Genomic DNA, 12,934 nt, shown 5'->3' with positions numbered 1-12,934 from the left:
GTTGACTTGAAATTCTGTTTCAGTGACAGCGCTATGGATTTTATCCATAAATACACATTTTCAACGTTGATGTTGTTTTCCTTCGTCGGACTAGAATATCTAAAATGGTTATATGTAATCTTATATGATTGCATGTCAAACATTGTGGAATTCTGTAACAGTATTAGACGCCTCTTTCCTAGGTAATATAGAAACCAAATGGATGATTACCAGAGTGCGATTGTCTAACAACTGTAACACTTGCCCGAAACGTCAAACTAGTTACCGGTATGATAAACGCTTGCTTAGAATTGTAATGGCTTTATCTATTAAATTATAATTTGAATAGCTGGTATTTACACGTGTAGAAACTTTGCGTGAAGTTTCATGTTATTGGTTGATAGATATTTGACCAACACATTTAGAAGAGATTATTGTACTGTCGTTTTCAGAATTAATCGTCGATTTCAGTCAATCGGTCATGTATTAGAAAATATGTTATATTAAAATCCTTAAAATTAACTAAACTCTTGTACTTATCAAAAAGTAATCTGGTTATTTAATGGATATTTCGGAATCAAACTTTTTGTAAGGTAACGATGTAGCCCTAGTAGGTTTCAATGGGACCAATCATATGCCGAAAACATCGAGCGCAACTCAAAATAAAACGCATTTAGCAAAGTGAGAGAACTTTTTTGGAGATGTTTTGTTAGAAACATTGCGTTAGGCCGTAAACAAATGCGCATATGATAGACACGAGTTGGTACACTGTGTTATAACCGTCAGAAGCAAACACGCATTTGGGCTGTCATCGGTAACATGTAATACCCAAGTAAAGTAAGTGAATGTGTATTTTTCACGACTTTTGAGGTCCTGACGTTTGCAGGAAGACTGTTAGGGCAACCTGCATTCTATTAATATATACCGCACACTTGCTGCCCATTAATCGTTCGAACGAATTCGGCTTATAGTCAAGACCGTCTTGTTTGATTCGAGGCAAATGAATATTCTTGATGACTAATGAATTTGTTGACCTGTTCTGTGTCAAATCCTTAAACTGATTGCAATTTTTATACGCAAGTGTTACAGGATCTTTTTTCGGATTGGGGAAATTGTTCTCATATTTATGACTTATGGGACTTTCCAATTTATTATCAAAGTCAAACTATTCTTGCATCGAACTCAATCATGCCCTGACATGTATCATACAAATTAAAAAAAACCTTATTGTATAGTTTAAGTATGTTGAGTGACTTCTTTCAATTGGCCATCTTCGTGTAATTAAATAAAATTTGGAAAGTCAATGTAGTAAGACATGTTGCTGTTGAGTGAATGAAGCAACAATTCTTTGAAGAATAATGCTCATACGTGTAGTATATAAAATAAAAATTAACAACACATGCTTTAACATTTAAAACTATTTATTGAAAAATATTTAGACATGTTTTAGACACACACTTTATTTTCAATTATTTTAGCCTAATAAATTGTTCAAAATAATTATTAAACAAGAAGAACAATTGACGGTCAATAAAGAAAGTTGCGATCTAGAAAAGGCGGTCGCTTACCTGATCTCAAATGAGACTCTAACTAACGATACAAAGGTAACGTTCGCAAATTTGGCTGTTATACGATCGATTTGGTTGTAGAATGAGCATACAATTATATTTGATTTCTAAAATAGTCGTTCGATAAACGATGGTGTCTGTTTGGACAGTTTTATCTATAAGTAACGTAATTAGACAAACACTAACTAGTATACAGTAAATCAAACTACTTATATAAATACTTTTTATGACACCGCTTCTTGGGAACATTACGTATTGACACAGAAGAGACAGCGATTGAACACTTATTATATAAACATTTTTTTGAAGGATTGTTTCGTTAAAAACAAGGGCTGTTTGTAAAACATGCATGCCCCCATATGGGCTGTCCGTTGTAGTGGCAGCCATTGTGTGAATACGATTTTGTCACTGTGACCTTGACCTTTGATCTAGTGACCTGAAAATCAATAGGGGTCATCTGCGAGTCACAATCAATGTACCTATGAAGTGTCATGATCCTAGGCAAAAGCGTTCTTGAGTTATCATCCGAAAATCATTTTACTATTTCGGGTCACCGTGACCTTTGACCTTGTGACCTCAAAATCAATAGGGGTCATCTGCAAGTCATGATCAATCTACCTATGAAGTTTCATGATCCTAGGCATATGCGTTCTTGAGTTATCATCCGAAAACCATTTAACTATTTCGGGTCACCTAGACCTTGACCTTTGACCTAGTGACCTCAAAATCAATAGGGGTCATCTGGAAGTCATGATCAATCTACCCATGAAGTTTCATGATCCTAGGCCCAAGCGTTCTTGAGTTATCATCCGGAAACCATTTTACTATTTCGGGTCAACGGGACCTTGTCCTTTGACCTAGTGACCTCAAAATCAATAGGGGTCATCTGCAAGTCATGATCAATCTACCCATGAAGTTTCGTGATCCTAGGCGTATGCGTTCTTGAGTTATCATGCAAAAACCATTTTACTATTTCTGGTCACCGTGACCTTAACCTTTGACCTAGTGACCTCAAAATCAATAGGGGTCATCTGAGAGTCATGATCAATGTACCTATGAAGTTTCATGATCCTAGGCCCAAGCGTTCTTGAGTTATCGTCTGACAACCACCTGGTGGATGGACCGACAGACCGACCGACAGACCGACATGAGCAAAACAATATACCCCCTCTTCTTCGAAGGGGGGCATAATAAATTGGGAGGGGTCATCTGCCAGTCATGATCAATCTACCCATGAAGTTTTATGATCCTAGGCGTTTGCGTTCTTGAGTTATCATCCGGAAACCATTTTACTATTTCAGGTCACCGTGACCTTGACCTTTAACCTAGTGACCTGAAAATCAATAGGGGTCATCTGCGAGTCATGATGAATCTACCCATGAAGTTTCATGATCCTAGGCGTATGCGTTCTTGAGTTATAATCCGGAAACCATTTTACAATATTTGGGTCACCGTGACCTTGACCTTTGACCTAGTGACCTGAAAATCAATAGGGGTCATCTGCGAGTCATGATCAATCTACCCATAAAGTTTCATGATCCTAGGCGTATGCGTTCTTGAGTTATCATCCGGAAACCATTTTACTATTTCGGGTCACCGTGACCTTGACCTTTGACCTAGTGACCTGAAAATCAATAGGGATCATCTGCGAGTCATGATCAATCTACACATGAAGTTTCATGATCCTAGGCGTATGCGTTCTTGAGTTATCATCCGGAAACCATTTTACTATTTCGAATCACCGTGACCTTTGACCTAGTGACCTCAAATTCAATAGGGGTCATCTGCAAGTCATGATCAATCTACCCATGAAGTTTCATGATCCTAGGCGTATGCGTTCTTGAGTTATCATCCGGAAACCATTTTACTATTTCAGGTCACCGTGACCTTGACCTTTGACTTAGTGACCTCAAAATCAATAGGGGTCATCTGGGAGTCATGATCAATGTACCTATGAAGTTTCATGATCCTAGGCCCAAGCGTTCTTGAGTTATCGTCTGACAACCATCTGGTGGACGGACGTACCGACCGACCTACCGACATGAGCAAAGCAATATACCCCCTCTTCTTCGAAGGGGGGCATAAAGTGACCTCAAAATCAATAAGGGTCATCTGCGAGTCATGATCAATGTACCTATGAAGTTTCATGATCCTAGGCCCAAGCGTTCTTGAGTTATCGTCTGACAACCATCTGGTGGACGGATGTACCGACCGACCTACCGACATGAGCAAAGCAATATACCCCCTCTTCTTCGAAGGGGGGCATAAATATTACTTAGGATACTAAATGTAGAACCATATGTGTTAGCTCATTAAGGTTTAAAACTTTAGGATTTTGCAGATTGTCCATGTGTTCCTTCGGCGATAAAGACATCGCAAGATGTTTGAGCAGGAAATATATAACTGAGTGCATCCAATTAAAAACTACAAACCGTAGTGTTAACAATATATGTCTGTAAGAAATACAATCAGCTTTGAAATGTATGCTTAGAAGTTAGGCTTAAAATATAAAAAAACAGAATCTAGAGTTAAAGGCTTATATTGGCCTATTTTGTTATTCATGTAAAACAGTCGATCTTCAGTTTTGTGTGGATTAGAGCCTTCTGCTTGAAGGGTAGTTTTCTTCAGCTTGTGTGTAACTGAAACAAAAGAGGTTGAAAAAATAATTGACTTTAACAGCTTACAAATGGATTAAATTGTGTGAAAACAACAACAATGTCTCACCCGAAAATTATAAGTATGTGAAAAATACTTTGGAAATATACAGGAATCTGGAAAAGTATGTATTAAATTACCTGTATGTATGTTAAAGGACCGATTTGTACATATGTTTGTATTATACCAAAATGTGCAAAAGCAGAAATTAATTTTCACAGGTTTCACCTACAAAACATGTTAATTTTTTAGACATTTTTTAAAAGATTTTCAAGAAATATGTAAGCTGTAAAAATTCAGCTTCATAGATGAAGTTTCACATAACATATTACTAAATATCTGCAATACCAGTATGGAAAGCCATAAGTGAATGCTTAACAAGCAAATTCATTGAATTGATATCCCCCACCAATATATTATGGACAAAAAAGTGTTATATTTGACACTCAAAAAAGCATTTTTTCAAGATACAAAGGGTATAACTCCGTTATTAACAGCTGGTTTACAATGCCATTTGGCGTGCATCATCCTCTTATCAATATATATACTCATACCAAGTTTCAATGAAATCTGCCAAAGCACTTCCAAGATATGGCTCCGGACACAAAAGTGCCGGACGGACGGAAGGACGGACGGACGGACGGAAGGACCTACAACGCCAAAACAATATCCCTCCGCCTATGGCGGGGGATAATAATTTATAAGTAAGTTGGTAAAATTGAGCTCTATGAATATATGTGCCCTATACTATATTGAAAACCTCCACAATACAAGTGAGGAGGGTCATAATCTTAGGATTTATAATCATTATGTAAACTGTGCACTTGTGTGTACATATGCCCCTTAATAATATCCAAAAACAGCCAGCATACCAGTAAGGAAGGCCATATCTCCCTTCTTGAACACGTTCATGGCCACCTTCTTATCAGTGGCTTCCTTGCTCGCATAGCCATCAAACTTTCTCAGGGGTTCACCTGCCACTATTTTTCCCACCAACTCTCCGAGTTCACCTTCAAATCAAAGCTGTTTTATATATAATATACATATTACTTTTTGTCAACTCATAACAACGTATAGCCCAGAGCAAGAATATTGTTCAAGAGTTTCCCTCTCAGAAGCAAAGTCAAAATGGCTATATGCAAACAGCATATAACCAGAATAGCCTGCGAGTAACTCACAGACTGTTCAGGTTGTATGCTGTTTGCTGCTCATCAGTAACTAAGGGTTGGAAATGAAGCCTTTTAAACTGAAATCTAGTGAGAAAGGACTTTAATTAAATTTAACTTTCTCGGGGACTTCAAATGCATCAAAATACGTATCTAAGTGGTAAAGGGTTAACAAAAAGCACCATTAAAGGGTGCAACAGGTATTTTCCTTATATATATATCAGCTGGCTTAGACACTTTATTCTGCAAAAAACATTGTTTGTTAAGTTAACATAACATCGTTTCTGATTTGTTTTTATATTTTAGGAAAATGTTGAAAACAGTATACTATACATGGATCATTGCACGAGTATGCTGTTCTCAAAATTTGTATCAGTCTGGTTTATTGTGTAAAGTATCTAACTCTGTAAGTACAACATGTATTGATTGTTCCAAAACATAGCCCATGTTAATAAGCAAAATATTGTAAAACAGAGTAATTACTCACTAATCCAAAGCTTGGTTTATACTTATTCTAAATGTTAACAAACACAAGATAAGGTTTTTATCATCGATGTAATTGTATGTTCTTTTCATGATTCAATTTTAAAAGCAAGAAGACTACATTTTGGAAAAAATATTGGAAAAGATGGCCTATAAATACCATCAAAATATTGCATTAACTATAAGTACTACACCAAACGTATGGTCACGGCCGTTAATCACGCGCGCCACCTCTTTTTTGAGATACATTAATAAATGAGCCAATGCAACTTCCGAGGTGGCGCTCAGGCCCGGATGTTTTGAAATTTAACGGATAATTTTACAGGGTGATTAATTTTTCATATGTTTTTCAACACATTTCGCAATATTTAAAAAATCGACCAATGTAGTGCAATTCAGCGATTATAAATTCATCTAAAAATGTACAGAAACATACAATCACAACCAATTTGGAAACGTGATGACCTTTATAAGTTGTGGCATGGAAGAATTCGTAAAAGCAAATCGATGTCTTTTGCCTGTGTGACAAGCAAATTCCCAGCCAGTTAAATCGCTCATTACATGAAACCATTGCTTTGAACCTGTACAAGTTAATGCGCGTACAAAAAACATCGGCTTCTAGCCGATCTAATAGATACATTTGCATTTTTCAAAAAGAGATGGAGCCAATGCCAAGGAGGTGGGGCTCAGATTAGGAGGTGGGGCCAATGCACATTTATTGCTATTTTAAAGTGAAATGTTTTATGTTATGATTTCTATAATGTTTACAGGACTAACATTATTTTTTGTAAGTTGACTACTTCAGCACATTTGAGTTTCGTGCGTTTTTGATTTGAAAAAGTAGTTTTCTAATAATGTATTGATGGATTTAAATGTTCGTCTTTGTAAGATAACAACATTTAACATGCATTATACAAGAATGTTAACGGAAATAGACCGAGCTTTCTTCATTTTGTTGGAGTTGATAGTGGGAAAACAACATAAATGAGCCTAATTAAGATTCGTTGACCTTGGCCTTTTAGTAAATTAAGCATTTGGATTAACGGCCACAAAATCGTAGTTTCAAGAAGAAGTGTTATCTTATACTTATTTCGTAAATTATCATACTGTATACAACTATTGATGTCTATGAATTATTTTGATAATGTTGAACATTAATTTATTGGTTTGATTGAGTATTACACATTATTGGTATACATCGTACATTATGTTTTATTCTTGTTGGTGACTTCTTAATGGAGTTGATCACTTATATATTTAAAAAACTTCATCTTATTTATTATAGTTTGTGTTTATGTTCTCTAAAGATTTGGGCCTTCGTATGTACATTGAACAATAAATTTAATATAACAAATAACATTATCAAATCTACGTCATGTGATAATGTCATTGCGATACGACTGTTAATTGATACATCCTGCATTGGCGCCACCTCCTATCATTAGCGCCACCTCCTAAGCATTGGCTCCATCTCTTTAGTAAAAATGCAAAATTATACAAAATTATGTAAAACATCGGCATGAAAAAAAACACAATATTTTGTGCATGCAGCATCTAATGTACATGTATGTTGTACTCAATTGTTTGATGACGTAAGCGATTTAATTGGGTGGACATTTTCTCGTAACACAGTAAAAACTCATTGAAATGCTTTTTAAAACTCCACCATGCCACAACTTATAAAGGTTCTCGCGTTTTTTAATGGTTTGAGAATGTATGTGTCTGTACATTTGTGGACGAATCAATCTTCGCTGAATCGCACTACATTGCCCGATTTAAAAAATAATGCGAATTAAGTTGAAAAAAACATATAAAAAATAATCACTCTCTTAAATTGTACATGAAATTTCAAAACAACCGGGCCTGAGCGCAACCTCGGAAGTTGCATTGGCTCATTTATTAATGCATCGCAAAAAGAGGTGGCGCGCGTGATTAACGGCCGTGATGGTAGTAGGTAACCTATTAGTACTGCACAAAAATATGGGAGTATGTAGTGCAATTTATAAACACATGTGCATCATTATAAATGAAACTTGATATATACACGTAAATTTAAACAACCAAAATACAAAATAGCAGAACAGTATGAAAAATTGTAACTTGTATCTTATTTTTTACCTGGTTTTGTCCGAACACAGACTCCATTTCTGTCCCGCATGATGTTATTGTCCTCGTCGACCTTTATCAAGGTCACTGGGTACATGAACGGAGCAATCATGGACGTGAAACCACAGGCCCCAATGGTGTTGTCAGTATTGACTGGACATCAAATCATATACAATGTCTCTTTGGTGTAATTGCAGAAATATAACTCTTTATGGTTTTCAATTTTACCAATATGAGAAGTATACAAAAGTTTGTATTGTAAATGATGTATCATTTAATACTCAGTAAATATAATAATTTGTTCTTATTTTTATAACAATTTATGCCCCCTGTATTTACAATGTACACTTACTGGTACTTTTTTTATTCATACTCACTGTTTTGACAGTTTATACACATTAATGTTAAAACCTATATTCACCACTGTTAAAGTTATATCATGATATTACAATCTATACAACCTGATGTTAGAATGCATACTAACTGATATTACAATTTATACTCACTAATGTTGTGGTTCATACATCACTGATATTGCAATTCATACACCACTAATGTTGCAATTCATACATCACTGATACTACTATTTATACTGACTGACGTTACGATGTGTACATCACTGATATTACAATGTATATTCACGGATTTTTCAATATGTATTCACAATCTATACCTCACTGATGTTACAATCAAAATCTCCCTGATGTAACAATCTATACCTCACTGATATTAAAATACATACCTCACTGATGTTACAATCTATACCTCAAAGATGTTACAATTTATTATAACTCACTGATGTTACTATCTATACCTCAAAGGTGTTACAATCTATACCTCACTGATGTTACAATCTATACCTCAAAGATGTTACAATCTTTACCTCACTGATGTAACAATCTGTACCTCAAAGATGTTAAATCTATACCTCACTAATATTACAATGTGTACACACTGATGTTATAATACATACCTTCCTGACCTTTCAATGCATATATCACTCATACTACCATTTATACTTACTGATATTACAATTTCCTTCAGTGGCACCATAAAACTCGCCAATCATTTTCACGCCAAATCTTGCCTGAAAATCGCGCCAAAGTCCTGGCTGAAGCCCATTGCCAAACATGACTCGCAAGCGATGCTGAATCTCGGTTGGTCAGAACGGCTGAGCCATCAAGTAACAACATATCTCACCCATGTGTTGTGCTGCCTGTAATGAAGAAATAACTGACAAATGTTTAATGTGATAAAAAAAGGTGGCGATTGGGAAATTCTCATATGAATTTCAGATTTAAGACTGCTTGTCTACAGGCTTTTCAGTTTATTTTATCCCGCTGCACAGACATAGTGTTTGATACCACGTGACCCAGTTTCAACCTTGCCTTACATATCATTGATACATATGTTCTCACAAAATGTGCATTCAATCTGTATATTTCAAAATGTAAATTTCTTTTTGGATATATATGTTTCTTACTAAAACTACCATTAAATATTGCTTTCTATTTTTTATTCTGTCTTGTTTCTTATCCAAGTATCCGAATATGCATTACACTTATACAACAACCAGTTTTACAGTAAGAATTAAGTTCCATGTACATGTAAGTCTTTGATGAAAATCAACAATTATCGGTCATTTGATTCTTGAAAAATGTATGAATAACTATGAAGGCAGGTCACAAACGGAACTTTGCACACATAATAGTGCCAGTTAACAATGAAGTGATGGTTACACCCTTGAAAAGAAAGGACAGAAACATATTGTTTCGCCTAAACCTTCTTATTTAAGCTTGATTCCATTGAAAGCCTAAGGCTTATTAAGACTCACACAAGTCCTAGGTAGAACCAGTATGTTGTGTCTTTGGAGAAGATTTTAAAAATGGTTCAACTGTTGGGATTAAAACACCACGACCTCCCAGTTGCTAGGTGGGAACCATATCCACAACCACCTATCGTAAAGATAAAAACACACGGTTTTAAAAATGTTAACAGAATAAACAACACTCACTGTACAGTTATATTTCAAACAGTCATCCCAGAATCCACTGGCTGAGAATTTCTTCTTGATGACCACAGTGGTCCCCCATAGAAATGCCTGTCCCATACCAATAATGCCCCCTGCTGTGTGATACAGGGGTAGAGGGTCGTATAGAATGTCTTGATCAGTTAGTCCCAGCATCATGTTCACAGCACTGGCCATGTAAATGAACCTGCAATACGAGGCCAGTTTAACTACAGCAATCAAAGGCATCTTTGTAAGACACATAACACATTTGGAGAAACATATTAAGCAGTAAATAATTAGAGGTTAATACCTCGTTGCTTGAGGGCCAGAAGTGATAATCGGCCTGCAGAGTGAATAATCGCCCCGAAGGCCGTAGGCCGTGACGAAATTTCTGTGACGAAACAAAGTTTTAGCTAGACTATCTGGATTTTAGGGACAATAATTCCGTCATGGAGGATTTACATTTAACAGTTAAATATGTTTAAGCATCGAACGAATCCAAAACTTATTTCGGATTGTGTGTTTGTCATGCATTATTAGGAATCAATTTTGTGTAATCGCTCCAACAAGTCATTCGATTTCGTAAATCGTGTTTTTGGTGAAAGTGGTTGGCATTCGATACACTCGTTTAAAAAGTGTGATATAAAATCAATATAAAACAACAATATTGCCAAGCAATATATGTCACCTACTGGCTCCACCATTGTCAGAAATTCCACCATTGTCAGAATTAAAAAAAAATCATATTTGTTGCCATAGCAACCAAAATTTTTGACGTAGGAACAAAATGAAATAACGTTCATAATGTCCATATTGCCATCTATCCATGTTTCAAGTTTCATGAAAAAATATTAAGAACTTTTCAAGTTATAGCAGGATGCAGAAAACCACTATTTTCAGCAGTATTTCTAGTCTATTTGTTGCCATAGCAACCATAATTTTTTACCTAGGAACAAAATGAAATGACGTGCATAATGTCCATATGCCATCTATCCATATTTCAAGTTTCATGAAAAAATATTAAGAACATATAAAGTTATCGCAGGATCCAGAAAAGTGTGACTGACTGACGGACAGACGGATGGAGCGCAAACCAAAAGTCCCCTCCGGTGAAACCGGAAGGGAACAATTCCGGATGGAATAACCAACAAGAGCTGTCAGAGAACAACGCCCTCGACTATTCGAGTGCTTGACAGTATAACGTAAGCCATCATGGAGAGGGGTGGGGTATAATGTGGTTGTGTGATCATTTACCGTAATAGATGATCTTTCAAAAATAAGAAAGAAAAAAAAATGTTGTTTTTTTTTTGGGGGGGGGGGGGGGGGGTGGGGGAGGGTTCTGGGGTGGGGCGTGGGGGATGGTTTGGGTGGAGTGCAATGTGGTATGTCAGGTTAGTGTTGTTTTGTCAAAGTATGAATCAAATGTGATCATAAATAAAGGAGTCGTGACAATGTAAGCAAACTTTATTAATTTGACCTTGAGAGTCAAGGTCATTCAAAGGTCAATGTCAAATTCAACTTGCCAGGTACAGTACAATCATGATAGTAAGAAAGTATTTGAAGTTTGAAAGCAATAGCCTTGATACTTTAGAAGTAAAGTGGATGTAAACACAAAATTTAACAAAATATTCAAAGTTACTAAGACAAAAAAGGGCCATAATTACATTAAAAAGCCAACCAGAGTTATGCAACTTGCCCTGTACAGTCCCCTTACGATAATTAGCGAGTTTTCCAAGTCTGAAAGCACTAGCTATGATACTCCAGGAGTAATAAGGACCAAAACACAAAAATTAACCAAATGTTCAGTTATCTAAGTATAAAGGGGCCATTATTCTGTCAAAATGCTTGATACAGTTGTCTGCTCTTGTTTATAGATTGGGATCATGTTGGTAAAGAAGTGTGCAAAATATGAAAGAAATATGTCAAAGGACATAGGAAATATTTGGGGTAGTACACAAACTTTCACATAGATTTATCAACAATTGAATATTCTAAGTATAAAAGGGGCCATAATTCTGTCAAAATGCTTGATACAGTTGTCTGCTCTTGTTTATAGATTGGGATCATGTTGGTAAAGAAGTATGCAAAATATAAAAGCAAAATGTCAATGGACATACTAGGAAATATTTGGGTTAGTACGCAAACTTTAACATAAATTTATCAATAATATGCATATTCTAAGTATAAAAGGGGCCATAATTCTTTCAAAATGTTTGATACAGTTGTCTGCTCGTGTTTATAGATTGGGGTCATGTTGGTTAAGAAGTATGCAAAATATAAAAGCAATATGTCAAAGGACATAGGAAATATTTGGGGTAGTACCCAAACTTTAACATTTGCACGCTAACGGGAACGCTAACGCAGACGCGGGGGTGAGTAGGATAGCTCCACTATATATATTTCATATATAATAGTCGAGCTAAAAAGGATGGAATAGCACATCGATGTTATTTTATTATTATAAACATCTGATTAAAATTGTCCAGGTAAGTGTTTCTTTGACTTTAACTATAAATTTTGCTGTTCGATGGATCCTGTTAAAGCTCAAGTAGAGGCATATATCCAATGTACAGAAGAGTTTCAGTGTCAATCGATATTTGTTTTATCCAAACTGTGTGCTACATGTCGTTAACATTATGTTCGATTCTTTCGTTGAGTTGCGGTTAATTGTATTGATGACCGTTGGCTGAGACTGAATGTGGACGCCATTTTGTTATTATGTAACGCGTTGGCCGTAACGCAAGGTGCTTTATAGATTTATCAATAATATGCATATTCAAAGTGAAAAAAGGGCCATAATTCTGTCAAAATACTTGATACAGTTGTCTGCTCTTATTTTTAAATTGGGATCATGTTGGTAAAGAAGTATGCAAAATATGAAAGCAATATGTCAAAGGTCATAGAAAATATTTGAGGTGGTACGCAAACTTTAGTATAGATTTATCAATAATATGCATATTCTAAGT

The 12,934-nt window shown here is 35.7% G+C and overlaps 1 protein-coding gene across 1 annotated transcript in view; it reads right to left on the bottom strand.

The window, feature by feature from the left end:
- Positions 1-1,382: 1,382 nt before the first annotated feature.
- Positions 1,383-12,934, bottom strand: part of LOC127840014 (long-chain fatty acid transport protein 4-like) — a 37,807-nt gene continuing 26,255 nt past the window's right edge. The window contains exons 5-8 of the mRNA XM_052368402.1: positions 9,972-10,173; positions 7,970-8,117; positions 5,075-5,212; positions 1,383-4,186 (exon numbers count right to left, since the gene is read on the bottom strand). Coding sequence (XP_052224362.1) covers positions 4,035-4,186; positions 5,075-5,212; positions 7,970-8,117; positions 9,972-10,173 — 640 coding nt within the window. The 3' untranslated portion in view covers positions 1,383-4,034. The remainder of the gene's footprint in view (positions 4,187-5,074; positions 5,213-7,969; positions 8,118-9,971; positions 10,174-12,934) is intronic.

The sequence above is a fragment of the Dreissena polymorpha genome, chromosome 7, assembly GCF_020536995.1.
Source record: "Dreissena polymorpha isolate Duluth1 chromosome 7, UMN_Dpol_1.0, whole genome shotgun sequence".
In the NCBI taxonomy this organism is placed as follows: domain Eukaryota; kingdom Metazoa; phylum Mollusca; class Bivalvia; order Myida; family Dreissenidae; genus Dreissena; species Dreissena polymorpha.
Note: the sequence above shows the minus strand (reverse complement) of the source record. Positions and strands in the feature narration are given on the sequence as shown.